This window comes from Vicia villosa, linkage group LG4 (assembly GCF_029867415.1).
Source record: "Vicia villosa cultivar HV-30 ecotype Madison, WI linkage group LG4, Vvil1.0, whole genome shotgun sequence".
In the NCBI taxonomy this organism is placed as follows: Eukaryota; Viridiplantae; Streptophyta; class Magnoliopsida; order Fabales; family Fabaceae; genus Vicia; species Vicia villosa.
In genome coordinates, this window is record NC_081183.1 from 121,839,627 (window position 1) to 121,855,274 (window position 15,648).

The 15,648-nt window shown below is 35.4% G+C and overlaps 1 protein-coding gene, 1 long non-coding RNA gene and 1 pseudogene across 2 annotated transcripts; 1 reads left to right on the forward strand and 2 right to left on the reverse strand.

The window, feature by feature from the left end:
- Window positions 1-291: 291 nt before the first annotated feature.
- LOC131597764 (uncharacterized) lies at window positions 292-1,809 on the reverse strand. The gene has a single exon (XM_058870440.1). The coding sequence runs from the start codon at window positions 1,807-1,809 to the stop codon at window positions 292-294; it is 1,518 nt and encodes a 505-aa protein (XP_058726423.1).
- Window positions 1,810-3,019: 1,210 nt separating this feature from the next.
- Window positions 3,020-10,956, reverse strand: LOC131597765 (chitinase 2-like; annotated as a pseudogene).
- LOC131599602 (uncharacterized) lies at window positions 7,097-7,534 on the forward strand. The gene is made up of 3 exons (XR_009282858.1): window positions 7,097-7,166; window positions 7,251-7,361; window positions 7,453-7,534. It is a non-coding gene; the product is annotated as an uncharacterized LOC131599602 (long non-coding RNA).
- Window positions 10,957-15,648: the final 4,692 nt, after the last annotated feature.

The window sequence follows — 15,648 nt, forward strand, 5'->3', positions numbered from 1 at the left end:
ATATGATCCAAACAAATCTACTATAGTCATCAAGAACTGTAAGAAAATATCTATGACCATTAATGGAACTTAAGGAAAGGGGACCCCAAATATCAAAATGTATCAATTCAAATTTGCTGGTAGCTTTAGAATTACTTGGAGTGTAAGGAAGCTTCTTATGTCTAGCAAAATGGAAAATGTCACAAACAGCTTTATTATTATTAACAATTTCAGGATACAAATGAGACATCTTTGAAATTCTATCATGAGATAAGTGACTTAACCTAAAGTGCCATAAGGCTTTAGTAGGAATCACGTTACAATTGTTAATGCTGGTACTAGATACAACAGAATGATATAGGGAAAGTTATGGATTTTGGATTTAAGGGAAAAGTTCTTAGCAAGCCAACCATCATCAATCTTCAGTTTGTATAGCCCTTCAATCTGACTAGCCAAACCAATCATCTTCTGGGATGTCAGGTCTTGAATAACACATTTGTCAGCAAAAAATTGAAAGACACAATGGTTAGAAGCACATAATCTTGACACAGATAACAAATTAAGAGAGAAATAAGAGGTGTTTAGAACATTGTTAATGCATAATTCAGGTGAAATTTTGACGGTACCAGCTTGATTAGCTATAACTATAGAGCCATTAGGTAAAAAAACACTAACTGGCTGGATGTTGTGACAAGGGCTAAACCAATTAATAGAGGAACATACATGATCATTGGCACCAGAATCAATGATCCAGAATTGTGACTTATTTTGAGTAGAACAAGAAGCTATCAAAGAATATGAATTACCTGATAACTCATATGATGTATGACCAGAATGAGTTAGAGAAGTGGAAATATGATTGGAAGTGGAGGTCTTATTGGAACTAGAGGCATGAGGAGTCAAGTTTGTTTGCTGCAACAAGCTAATCAACTGAGAATATTGCTCTTGAGAAATATTTATATTTTGGTTATTGAAGACACCTTTTTCACCATTGTGAGCAATGACTGTGTTATCTCCATTATTGGTAGTAGTAGCATTAGCAGGAACTTGTTTCTTACCAAAATTTGGAGGGAATCCGTGTTTCCTATAGCAAACCTCCACTATATAACCTGTTCTATTGCAAAAGGTGCATAATATGTTGTCTCCCTTAGAACTTTGAGATCCACCATTGTGGCTCGAAGCCTTACTTTGATCAGGATACTTTCTTGAATCATAAGCATTAACTAGAGTGTTCACTTCTTCAAGAGCTAAAGATGGATCATGTTTAGCAAGAAGATAAATAGTGTGGCTTTCTTCTTGAATAACCATAAAATAGATATTGTTGATGGATGGTAGCGGATCCATCAAAAGAACCTGAGTTTTGATAACAGAAAATTTATCATTTAATCCAGTAAGAAATTGAATTACCTGATCTTCAATGCGAAAATCTCTTGCAGATCTCATAGCTTGGCATCTGCACTGATGGATGCATGTACATGCCATGAGTGGTCTATGAGAGTTCAACTTTTCCCACAATCCACGTATTTCTGTGAAGTAATCAAGCACGAATTTCGAACATTGTTTGAGATTATTGATCTCAAGACGAAGATTAGAGACACAAATTCGATCAGTTTTGGCAAAACGTTCTTGAATATCATTCCAAACTTCAAGAGCGTTTTCCAAGAACACGGTCGTTTGAGAAATTGGAGGTGTAACAAAATTCATGATCCATGAATGAACTAAGCAATTGCATCGTTCCCAAGCACTACGATTAAGATCATCTAGGTCGAGTGGAGTAATGGAACCATCGTTGAATGCAAACTTGTTCTTAGCACCAAGAGCAAGTTTCATTGATCTTGACCATGATATGTAATTGGAACCATTGAGAGGAGGTGTGATGATCATAGAGAGGTAGGAGCCAAACGTGATGGCATGTTGAAGATGAAGAAAGGAAGCAACAATGTGTTGAAAGAACAGAGAGAAGCTGAGCGGAAACGAATTACTAATGGAAGAAACAGGTGTGGATCTTATGCGATGATACCATATTATGTTATGAAATTTCACACATCATTATGCAAAGAAGAAGATGAAAGTAGAAGAAGAAGAGAAGATGAAAAGAATCTGCATATATTTCTCTTAAGTATTACAATGGAGATGATGATGTATATATACAAGATTCTCATGACTTGATGTGCAAGTAACAAATCTTAACTACCTAACTAACTCCAACTAACAAGCTGTAACTAATTAATGCAAGGTAGTTAAGACTGACAAACTTCTAGTTGGAATCAGTACTAATCCAACCGAGGTAGATAAGGTCCCACCTCGCGTATTCTTTGATGGTTGTGCTTTCTCTGTGGAATTTTTGTTTGGAAAGCTAATGATTCAGCGAGCAATTTAAACCTTTCTTCATGGAGGAAACTTTACAAATTATCATCACTAAACATATCCCACCTAATAAATAAAACTGTTATCAACTATCTATCTTTAATTTTACAGGTGAGGCTATGTATAACCTATTACACAGCTAGGTTGTTATATACTATGTATAGTCTATCTTACTTATCATAGTTTCTGAAGTTCTTCTAAAACATGATTTCTACACTCCACAAGTCTTATTTACTTGAGAAGTTCTTAAATTCTAAAATTCACCTAACATTGAATTATTGAACGAAAATGAATCAAAGAAACTTCCACACTTCAAGTCTTGAAGTGTTCTATCGTATATACATTATCTTCTAAAACTTATTCGAAACTCGAGTATGAATGGAGAAATATAAAGTGAAAGAAGAGACAATGTTATGTATAGAGGAATGATAACAATAATATTATTTGCTTCTTATTAGTAACTTAGTAAATAGTACAGATAGTTCATGAAACATACAAAAGAAGCAATTCAAATATCACAAGAATGACATAATAATTATAGAAAGAAAACAGCAAGAAAAGTGTGACAAACACATAAAGTAAAAAAAAAGCACACGATCCTATTTATAGCTTGAAACATAAGTTCCGGCTATAAATTTATAGTTTGTAAGATCTGTAAAATAAAAATAAGTAATCACTTTTTAGTAAGGAGTTTTTGAAGGTCTCCCTCCAGTGAATATGTTGGGGCTGATGCATTAGCATTCCAAACAAAAACTCCAGCAAGCGATGCGTTGTTAAGGAGGATTGTGCATCCATCAACAAAGACTTGTTGACTCGTTGGAGATGGAGTACTTGTATCGGTGCTGACTCCTACTAGGAGTTTAAACGCGGTATCAAAATCCGTAACTAGTTGATTAAAGATAGTTACAAACACAATGCCAAATTTGTCTTTTAACAGCACCCCTACGAAAGCGCTTTTAGGAAAAAGCGCTGGTATAGGTTTCGCTAAAAACAAAATAAAAAAACACGCAAAAAAAACGCTCTTATAGGGGGTTACAAAAGCGCTTTCAAAAAGCGCTCTTATAGGCATGGGTACGAAAGCGCTTCTCAAAAGCGCTCTTATAGTGGGGTTATGAAAGCGCTTTCAAAAGTGCTGCTATAGGGGGTGGGGTACAAGAGCGCTTTTACCCTAAAAAGCGCTGGTATAGCCATGGGTACTAAGGCGCTTTTCAAAAGCGCTTTCATAGCTGTTTCATAATTAAAATTTTTAAAATCAAAATTATTCTAATGCGTTTCATAATCCCTAATCCTCTTTCTCTGCCATCGCTGCCCAGAAACTGCAAACTCAACCTCAAAACCTCAAAACTCCATCGCTGAAGAAGACGAAGACGAAGAACTTAACCTCAAAACCTTACCTTATCCTCAAAACTGCAGCACTTAACCTCCATAAAAATACCCTCCACAACCCACGCCCAAAAGACGAAGACGAAGAAGAATTCGAGAACGCTGAAGAAGATACGCTGGAGAAGAATCGCTGAAGAAGAGAAGACGAAGGAGGTACACGATTTAAAGGTTCTTCCATTTTCATGTTGTCTTCATTTACGATTGTATCACTGTGTAACCTGTATGCTCTGATTCTGATTTAATGAAACTTTGGGTTATTTAGGGATTGACTGGGATTAGGGTTTATAGTTCTGTTTTTGACATTTGAAAGATTGAACATTGTTGAGAGAAATCGCGAGTGAGAATCCATGATGAGAGAAAGCAATCGAGAGAGATGGTCTTTGCAAATTGTTGTTATTCATATTGATGTTCATATTGATGTTGAACACTAATTGTTGTTCATATTGATGTTCATATTGATGTTGATGTTCATATTGATGTTCATATCGAGAATCCATGATGAGAGAAAGCAATCAAGAGAAATCGAGTGAGAATCCATTTGAAAATTTTGAAAGATTGAACATTGTAGAATTGCGTTGATATTCATATTGATGTTGAACACTAATTGTGTTTTTGTTTAGCTTACTTAACAATAAAACCATGATTTACTATTGTTGTTGTGGTTGCCCGGATACTAATAGCATGATAAAACCATGAGTTAATTCTTGTTTTGCCCACTTTTGAACTTAATTGGAATATACCATGAACTTGTTGGTTTTTAAGCTATGGAGTATGACCTCATTTTTATGTATACTCACATTAATGCACTACTTATGCTCAATAAATACACATGTAAAAATGTTTGTCTATCCATGTCATTTTATACTCTTCAATTAAGTTTTTTATTTTATATTTTTAAGGAATATCTTTGCTAGATAGGGGTTACTTGTGAAGAGTGAAAGTTTGATCGTTTTCAAGAATCTTACATTGTGTGGGTCTAGAAGTTGCTTACTACTATACAGGTAATTAATTGTTCTCTCTCACCAAAATAATATGTTGCGTTTTATTGCTTCGGATTCATTCCGTGTATCCTTTGCGTTTTGACAGAAACGCATTATACCGTTTTGTTCCTTAATAATTAGTTGTTTTTGTTTAGCTTTATTAAGACATGAGTGATAGATTCTAAACTGTGTTAATGTTTTAATGTATTGAAGTTTTAACATGAGTGATAGATTCTAAACTGTTTTAATATTGTTTTAATAGATAGATATAAGAGAGGTTTATGTTATAATATATTTGTGGTAGACTAGAGAGGTTGCATGTTAAATCTAATAGTTCTGTAACATAATTTTTCCCTACCAGCCTGTGGCTTATTTTCTCTGATTCCAGACTAAAAACAGAACAAAACACTAACAATTGAACTGCCATGTCCCTTTGTGTCATTCTCATTGGTGTAGTGTAATACTCATTATTCCGACATGTGGAATATTCTCTGATTTTTAAGTGATGAACTTACTAACTTTGTAACTTTTAGATCATATTAAGTAATACTCATTATTCCGACATGTGGAATATTCTTGATGTCAATTTCGTTAATCGTTAAGTGATGAACTTACTAACTTTGTGAATTGAATTCGCTATAGGGGTTACTTGTGAAGAGTGAAAGTTTGATCGTTTTTGTTTAGCTTAATTAAGACATGGATAAGACATGGATGAATTCAAACCGATTGTCGAAAGAGTACGAGAAAGGGGTATGGGAATTCGTTAAGTTTGCGGTTGCGCACTCCAAAGACCCGATTCGAATGGCGTGTCCTTGCATGGGTTGCTGTTATGGGGATAAGGTTGACGGGAATCAGTTGGCATCGCATTTACTACGGTTTGGAATTGATAGAAGTTATACAGTTTGGAGTTTGCATGGTGAGAAAAGTAATGGGAATGTTGAGTCGAGGTGTAATACGAAGTATGCTTCAAACGACGATTGCACAGACACATATGATTGTGATCGAGTCGAAGAGATTGCAGAAGCGCTTGAAGAAGATCTTGAGGATTGTCCCAAAATGTTCGAGAGGTTGGTAAGCGAAGCAGAGAAACCGTTGTATGATGGTTGTTCAAAATTCACAATATTGTCTGCGGTGTTAAAGTTGTACAACTCAAAGGCGGACAATGGATGGTCGGATAAAAGTTTCACAGAGTTATTAGCCCTTATGAAAGATATGCTACTAGAGGATAATGTTCTTCCCAATCGAACGTATGAAGCCAAAAAGATGTTGTCCTCTATTGGCATGAGCTATGATAAGATACATGCATGTCCAAACGATTGCATTTTGTTTCGAAACGAGTATGCAGCGTTGAATGAGTGTCCTAAATGCGGTGCCCCTCGATATAAGAAAAAGTTGTCTCCGGCCAAAGTCTTATGGTATTTTCCTATAATTCTGAGATTTAGACGCATGTATCGTAGTGAAACCGATTCAAGACACTTGACTTGGCATGCAGATGAAAGAATTATTGATGGAAAGTTGCGACATCCGGCAGATTCACCACAGTGGATGAAAGTTAATAGTGAATATCCTGAATTTGGAAAAGAAGTAAGAAACCTTCGCTTGTCATTGTCTACTAATGGAATGAACCCGCATGGTATTCAAAGTATCTCGCATAGCACCTGGCCTATGATTCTTATGATTTATAATCTACCTCCGTGGCAATGTATGAAGTGTAAGTACATGTCATTCTGCTCCTTCAAAACCCGCAATTAAGGGTAAAGGGATTTTACAGGAGGAGGAGTCTGTTGCATCACTAAAAGAGGTACATTTAAAGTGTTAATATATAATCTGAATCTAAAACTGCATGATTTTATATTTTACCTAACTTATATGATTTTTAGGCATCTGCTCGGGGGTCACAACAAATGACGCAGCCAGTTTGTAGCGTACCACCCAAGGGTCCTCCGAAGCCAGCGGCAAAAAAAGGTGGTGCTTTTGTGCCTCGATACCGGACGATGCTCGGAACAATTGTTGATATGTCCCATTTGAAGGATGGTGCTTTCCGTGAAATCAATATGGATGAAGGTATCTTTGGTATTGAATTCATGTCAAATATTGCACTAGATGACTTGGAAGAGATTTTTACGCATGAACAACTAGGCGTCGCTAATATGCACTCATACATCCGGTAATATTCACTCATCCGATATATTATTTAATTAGTCGAACAATTTATTTACACATTTCAATGAAAATAATCTAATGTTTATTATGTTTTTATTTAAGGTTGTTGTATGACAGAGTGTTGCGCAGGACTGCATTGTCAAACAGATTCCGTTTCGTGTCTTCCGCCCAATGCAGCGGAATGACAATTGCTACGGAATCGGAATCAGTTAGACAACGCTTAGTCGATAGATTCCTGTCCACCGGCAATACAGAAAGTCTGATTCTTTGGGCGTATAATACCCGACCAGTAGGGTTAGTTTCTCATTCTTGGTTCATCTAATCTTTGTTTCTTTTGCGTAGCAAAATTTTCATATAACCTATTGTTTTAATTTATAGAGCACACTGGTTGTTGCTTGCTATCAACCCTATAAGAGAAGTGGTATATTTTCTGAATTCGGTAGATGGTGAGTGGACCAATTATCCGGCTATGAAGACAATGATTGATACGTAAGTGGGATCGTTCTAAATATTCGTGTATATTTATATATTTAATTATTTGTGAGATTGATCTAAATATATGCTTTTATATTTTTGTTAGATCAATACAAGTGTTCCGAAGTCAACGAGACGCACAGGTATCCCGGACTAAATCAAACAACATTACTTGGAGCAAAGTGCAGGTACATTATTTTTCACAATTTTGCTTATAATATTTATGCTACTTGATAAAACAAGACAACTATAAAATCTTATTTGTTTTTCGATATAGTGTCCGATACAGCGAAACAGTTCAGGTTGTGGATACTATGTTTTGAGGTTTATGAAAGAAATCATTCAGGCGAATCAATTAGAGATTCCAATCACGGTATGAATTTATAACTTAAGATAATTTCTTATAATTTATTACATTTAACTAAATCATTCATATTATGTTTTTGTTCTGTAGTACTTTGACGAATTCCTTGCTGCTTCTTACACGAGACTTAAGTTGGAAGAAATCAAAAAGGATTTGTGTCAATTTTATATTCAACAACTATTCATGTAGGATTTGTATCGATTTAAAGTATAATATTATAGTACTCTAGGATGGTTACTAACTTTGTTCATACTGTTGCCAATATTTGAAGTATAATATTGTTGATGTTACTGATTTAGTTTGTTTGACATGAGTTAGTTACATGTGAAACTTTCTGTATTCATACTTTACATGATTTAGTTTGTTTGACAGGAACTATAATGATGTATATATATATATATAATTTTGGATATTATAATGGTATTATATATATATATATATATATATATATATATATATATATATATATATATATATATATATATATATATATATATATATATATATATATATATATTGTCCTACCTATGGTTGAAAATATATCGTTGAAAATATATTACAGGTCGAAAATATTACAGGTCGAACTGGGAGGCTCAAATTACAGGTTGCACTTTAAAATACCTCATTTAGCAACGACAACGCTTTTAAAAAACGCTCTTAAAGGGCCACCTACTAAAGCGCTTTGTTACTAAAAGCGCTGCCTAAGATTAAAAAAAACATAAAAAATAAAAAAAACGCAACTTACGAAAGCGCTTTTGGAAAAACGCTCTTATAGGGGGGCTACCAGAGCGCTTTTTCCAGAAAAAGAGCTCTTATAGGGGGGACTACCAGAGCGCTTTTCTGGAAAAAGCGCTCTTATAGGGGGGGCTACCAGAGCACCAGAAAAAGCGCTCTTATAGGAGGCTACCAGAGCGCTTTCAAAAGCGCTTTCGTTACCTACGGCAGCGCAAGCTTTAGCAGCGCTTTAAAGCGCTTTAGTAGCCCAAAAAAGCGCTTTTAAAGCCCTTCCGCGTTGTAGTGAAACTTATCCGGCGAGGAAAAATATTGATTATAGAACTTGTAGTTAATCCAATCAATATTTTCATGGTTGTCGGAATACAATTTTATGTAGTGCGGGATGACAACCTCTGTGGGAGAAATGGACACAACCTTCATGGATTTGGAAACATTAGTGTCCTTCTTGAGTCCTTTTATGACTTTCCCTATACAATTTGAAAAGTCATTCTCACCGGCAATGATGTATTCATAATTAATATCAATACCGTCAATTAAGTTATCGTCCGTGGGAGATTGAGTATACTCGTAGTCTTAGATTAGCTCTTTGATTGATGATATGGCTTTCTTAATCCAAACTTCTTTATTCTGAGGGTTGAATGGATATTCAGCACCATTGCCTCCTATGCTTATTACCACTTTCACATTCTTGTGGTCTTTCTTGAGTTTTGCCACTTTTGTTGGGCTAAAGTCATCGAAGTTCCAAGCGCGCTTGAACCATCCTGTACCTTTTCCATCATCATCATCATAAGTTTCTGTGGCAAATCCCAGAATGAAGTGGAATTCTGGGATGTCGTCGTTAATCATGGCACCTGGAAAATCGTCTACATTATCATTCATTCCAATGTACTCTCTGAAAATTGTAGGCCTCACTTCGATATCAGAATGTGACACTGATTTTATTGATTGTTGTTGGAATGGTCAACTTGTGATGCCCTTTTATAGTGAAGGTTTTATTTATTAGTCTTCTTAATGTAATGCCCATTTTATCGCTATGCATTATAAATTAGTAGTATTAAACAACACGACTAGACAATAAAGTAGTATGTGAATAACTCGTGCAATATTATAATGTAACAATGACATATTCTTCTTAGGGTTAAATGACTTTCACCCCATAATAGTAGCGAGATTCGGTTTACCCCTTTTTAAAAAAAATAAAATTGGATTACCCCTGTAATATTTGGACACCCCCTAAACGTGTAAAAATCAGGGGGAAAATCAAAAAGATATATTTTACGAGGGGTAATTTTCCCTCTTAGGGGGCAAAAGACTTATAATTTTAATATTATAGGGGGTAATCCAAAATTTTTTTTTAAAAGAGGGTAAACCGAATCTCGCTACTATTGCAGGGGTGAAAGCCATTTAACCCTTCTTATGTCAAGATTGACATTGTGATTTGATTTTTTTTTTTGTTTTGATGGGAATGGACAACTCTTGTTGCTTTTTTATAAGCCGACATGTCCTTATATTTATTGGTGTAATTCCAGTTTTAATTAAGGTGAGGAAAATATCTTACATTTTGTATATTCTTAGATGTGCTTCCAAATACTTCAAAATAAAGTATGCATACACTTGCCTATTCTTCTAATTCACTTTTTTGTTTGACAAGGTTATTCTAATTAATTAAGTATGCATCCTCATCTTATAAATGACCACGCTATGTCCAGAAATAAATTTTAGCTTTGGTTTAACTCCTTCGTAAGAGTTAGTTGGTCAAGTTCTTTTGTCAATGCCACGAAGAATTTTAACAAACTTTGACTAATGGGTAGGCAAAAAAAAACTCCTATGTCTTTATTTAAAAATCAATCTGAAATTAAAGGTATAGTTAAGAGACCAAAAAGAATAATTAGTAAAAAAATCTAGATTTTGGAAATCAATAGATTTTTTTGGCTAGATTTTGGTTGCTATTTAAGGAGATGATTTTCTTTGTATTAGGACTCGCCTCTTGAAGCTTTTAATACATCGTATTCTATTTTTATTTAGTCTTTGGATTTTTGTTATACTACTCTATTATTGAGTGTCTTTTTTATTTTAGAAGGATAGAGTACTTGATCCGTAATTGTGATTTGAATCATGCGGCATATAATAGTTATCTTGCAAACAATTGGAAGAGTGTTTGAGTGAAAATTAGGGGACTCAGATTAAAGGGGTGCTTGAGTCAAAAAACATGGTTAGTATTTTGAAAAGGAAATTGAATTGGGGAATGTTGTTTAGACTGTCGTGTATTATTGACTACTCATTTAATGAATTTTATTTCATTGGGCTGATTCCCTCCTGACGTAGCCAACGTTGCACCGAATTAGATTAACCATTATCTATGTTATCTATTTTGTTTAGTTGATCTTGTTTACTATATATCGTATTGTCTCACAAATTATCTCAGCATTGTCTGTGACATCTTATCGTTGATCAAAAAAATTTTCAATTGGCATTAGAGAACACACCTTGCTCTAGTTGGGTGAGCTCCATGGTTTTCTATACTTTCTATTTAGGATGGACAACACCAAAGGAAGATGATATGTTAACCGATGATCAATGTATTTTGATGCACACCCTTCTTCTATTGTACATAGGCAACTTTGTAGTTTATTTTATTATTTTTACTGTTTTAGTGTGTTTTTATCTTTGAATTTATTTCTACATTTATTTTATTTTCGAACCTTATTTTCAGCTTGAACTGTTAATAGATACCTTCTCACTATGCAGACCATAACTTGGGCTACAGGATTCAGATTAACGCGTTCTAATATATGTTGGAAATTTCAGAGGATAAGCTACAAGTTTTATGTTGAAGACAAAATTCTTGATTAAGGTGAAGAGTGTTGAAAGTATTTGTGGGTAAATATTTTCTATATATTGTATCCACAAGGATTGGTTTAATATCACTGCCGTTCTATAACAAATTATTTTGAGTGAGTAAAAGTAATTGAGTTTGTTTTATTATTTTAAATATGCTATTAAATCTGAACAAAAGTTAAAACTAAAATGCTGAAACTTGGTGAACAATAAAAGAAATATGTTGAGCGTTAGGGTTCATCAACCTATTCCTATGCAATTTGTTAGTTAAATCATAAGTGAACCCTCATTTGAATTATCATATTTATTTATCCTCAAACTAGATCTCATGTCTGCATATCAAGTTAGATGAATTTCTACTAGTATGAGATTCGATCTTTCAGAATATCAATATCGATAAAAGTAATAGATCACGATAATAATGAAAACTCATTCACAATTCCATCTTTACAAATTATGAATGAATCAATATAGTAACCTAGGGCAAAAGTTTAAAACTTTTCTTTTGATCAAAGATTTAACAATAATTTAACACAAAAACAAGCACTACAAAAAATCGCGTAAATTGTGGGAGTTAAAATGTGAATATTAGGGCGGTTTCAGCGGCCGCAATTTTCAAAAATGGTGTTTTTAAACGGTGTATTATCAATAACTAGATTATAAAAGAGATTTACAAACTCATTCTCTGTGGGAAAAAACTGATTGTAGAACTTGTAGTTAATCCAATCAATATTGTTTGGGTTGTCTTTTTACTGATTCGCCACTTTTGTTGGGCTAAAGTCATTAAAGTTCTAAGCACGCTTGAACAATCCTGTACCTTTTCCATCAACATAAATCTCTGTGGCAAATCCCAGAATGAAGTGAAATTCTGAGATGTCGTCGTCAATGATCCCAAATGGAAAACCATCTATGTTTTTTCCAAAAAAATATTATTTATTCCAATGTACTCTCTGAAAATGGTAGGCTTCACAACGGCTTTGATATCAGTTAGTGACATTGTGACTTTAGTGTAGTTTCCATCATGGTTTTAAATTGTGGTTGCGGATATAGTTGTGGTTGCAGGTGTTGCGATTGCGGCCGTTGCGACATAAATTTAAATTAGGAAATATATGAAATACACCATTAAAAAAATACTTAATGTTAATATTTTAAATTACAAACCACATATAAATTGAATTTATGAGTTCTTAAATATTAAGTTATGATGAAAATATGTGAAGAAACATGGGTGAAGGTGTTTGATGCAAATTCTACTTCTGTTGGACCTGTGATTACAAATCACACAACAATTGCAGTCCGATGCGGATGCGGAGGCTAACGCATCAACAATATTGCGGCTGCAATTGCGAGTGCGGAATGCAATTTAAAACCATGGTTTGCATTGAGATTTGATTGGTTGTGGTTGGAATGACCAACTTCTGATGTTCTTTTATAAGTCTATGAGTCTTATTTTTTATAAGTCTATGAGTCTTATTTTTAATCAAGGTTTTATGTATTAGTCTTCTTAATGTAATGCCCTTTAATTGCTATGCAACATAAACTAGTAGAGTATTAAACAACATGTCTAGACAACAACCAAGTATATGAACAACTCATGTAATATTCTAATAATCACATACGTTTGACAAATTTATTCTAATTAGTTAAGTTGGAAGGAAGCTTCATCAAAATAAAAGAAAATTTCTTTAGCCACCTCCCTATGGGGGTCACCCCCAGCGAAAATCCCAAATTACCCCTGCTTTGGAAATGAACTTCTGAAGCGCTTTTTTTTTTAAAAAAATTCCACAATTCAGAAGTGCATTTCCGAAGTCAAAAAAATTCAAAATCCGTGCATATTTTCGGAAGTTCATTTCCGAAACTGTTGCTGCATATACAAATTTCCCTCCTTCACTATTTCATCATTTTTCTCCAAAACTTCTCAAACCCCTCTCTAAAACCCAATCAATCTCCATCCATTTTTCGCCCTAAAATCAAGTTTCAAACCGTTGATCACGTTAAAGGGAGCATAGAAAGCATCAATTTCAGGTAAACATCACTCATTTCATCCCCTATTTCACTACATTGATTCAACAAATTTATGCTGAAAACTGATATGGTTCGGAAGTTCATTTCCGAAATATATTACCTAACATATTTCGGAAATGAACTTCCGAAAATAGGCCTGGCAGTAAAAAAAAAACAGTTTTGGCCAACTTTTGATAATTTTTTCATTTGTTAGGTATGGTGCATCCGGACAACATTGTGCAAGACGATGGAGGCATAGTTCCGGAAATTGTCAACGTCAATAACGATCCGGTTATTGACGTTACTCCTATGATCGATGCGATCGATGTTCGGCAACATTTTACAAATGATCGGAGCTTCGGTAGTCGCGAACAATTGATTGATTGGGTTCGGAAGGAAGCTCACAAACATGGATTTGGAATTGTTATTTTATGGTCGGACAACGGAAATAGTACGCGGAAAGCTTTCGTTGTTTTGAATTGCTAAAGCGGACGACACAACAAAAATGCACATAAAAGAACAATTGCGAAAGATCGCATTTCCGGAGACCACCGATTTGAATCCGCCATCTCAACCGGTTAAAACGAAAGGTGCACCGAAAAAGTCCAAAATTACACAAGATGACACGTCAACAAAACGATCTCCTTCCTACTTTGAACATGTTGATGCATCGTTCCCGGAAATTCATGAGACACCGAAGTCTAAGTGTAGTGGTAACAAAGGAGCCCGTATTTCGAAGCCACCTCGTACACCGCCGATAAAAAAATCACCAATTGTCTACATTGATGAGATGCCACTTTTTATGCACAAATATATCGATAACATCGTTGATGTTGGAGGCGACGGCAATTGTGGATATCGGGCCGTTGCGGGTTTGCTCGGTAAAGGGGAAAATAATCACACTTTAGTCCGACAGGAACTCATTGCGGAGTTGACTTCGTATCGGGACATCTACGGCCGACTATATGAAAATCAAGAAAAGTTTGCAAAAATTCATGATGCACTTGTTCCATCACTTACCGGTATCGCTCCGGTTTCGAAGTGGATGTCATTCCCCGATATGGGTCATCTAATAGCAAGTGCGTATGATATGGTGTGTATCGATTTGACGAGGTTTGGACTAAGTGAGACTTTCTTTCCAATTCATAGTCGACCGCCGTTGGACGCGTCGGGCCGCATCATATGCATCGGGTATCTACGATCGCGGCACTTCGTTCAAGTGTTTTTGAAATCGGGTTGTCCTATACCGGCTACTTCTTGTCAATGGACGGCACATCGTTCAAATGAGGCGGAGACTTGGCCGGATCCGTTCGTTTCGAGGATGGAGGAGTTTGAAGAAATGATGAGCAAAGAGCGCGAGCAAAATAGAGAGCGGTCGAAGAACGTGCCTATTTTGGACTTAGGATCCACCGATTGGTTCGGTGAATTTTAGTTCGTTCCGGATCGTTTTTGTTTGTAACGATCATTTTTTGTATGTATTGTTGTTTATCATGTAAAATCGGACTGATTCAATACATATATAATATAAGTATGTTTTATGTCATCTTTGTGTAATTTATGCCTATTTTGAATGCTTTTGGTATTGGTAACACAAAACTGAATGCAATGCACAAAATTTGAAATTTGCATCTGTTTCTGCATAATTCGGAAATGAACTTCCGAAATATACATGTCTAGAGCCTATTTTCGGAAGTTCATTTCCGAAATGTCCCCTGATGCAGGATAAGATTTGTTGGGCCATCAATGCTTCAATAAGTCTATAAATAGCACACACTCTTCTTCATCCTCTTCACACCACAAAACACAAATGACACAAACCTACCCCCACCTAGCATTCGTCTACTTTGAAACCGGCTACCCGATGCCGTTCCAATTTCGCTTCTCGCGCGACACGCCGTTTGCGGAGTTGATACCGTCGCTCAACACGCTTTTGCGCTATCCCGAGAATCGAAAGGTTGTCAAGCTCGAGTACCGCTCGCCATCGCTTAACGACGAGGGAGACATTAAGTTCACACCTTTTGAGATCAAGAACGACGAAGATTTAGCGGTTTTGTGGACAACGTTCGACCGATTTTCTTCGAAAGGCCCGATCGAGTTGGACGCGAAACTTCAAAGATCGGCGGACGACGTAATCAAAATGTTGACTCATCCCCACCTACCCGTGTTCAACAATATGTAACTTTAATTTTCAGTAATATTATCGTTGTAATCTTCACCCGATTAAATAAAGCGAATCGTTTTTGTTTTCCATTTTTCTTCTGTCTAGACATAAATTCGGAAGTTCATTTCCGAATTCCTCCAGGGGGGTGCGTTCGGAGATGAACTTCCGAAACACCACATTTTCTAAAAATGTAACTTTAT

Bases quoted from the DNA above. Each gene is read 5' to 3' on its own strand.
- LOC131597764 (XM_058870440.1), bottom strand. From the start codon at position 1,809: ATGAAACTTGCTCTTGGTGCTAAGAACAAGTTTGCATTCAACGATGGT.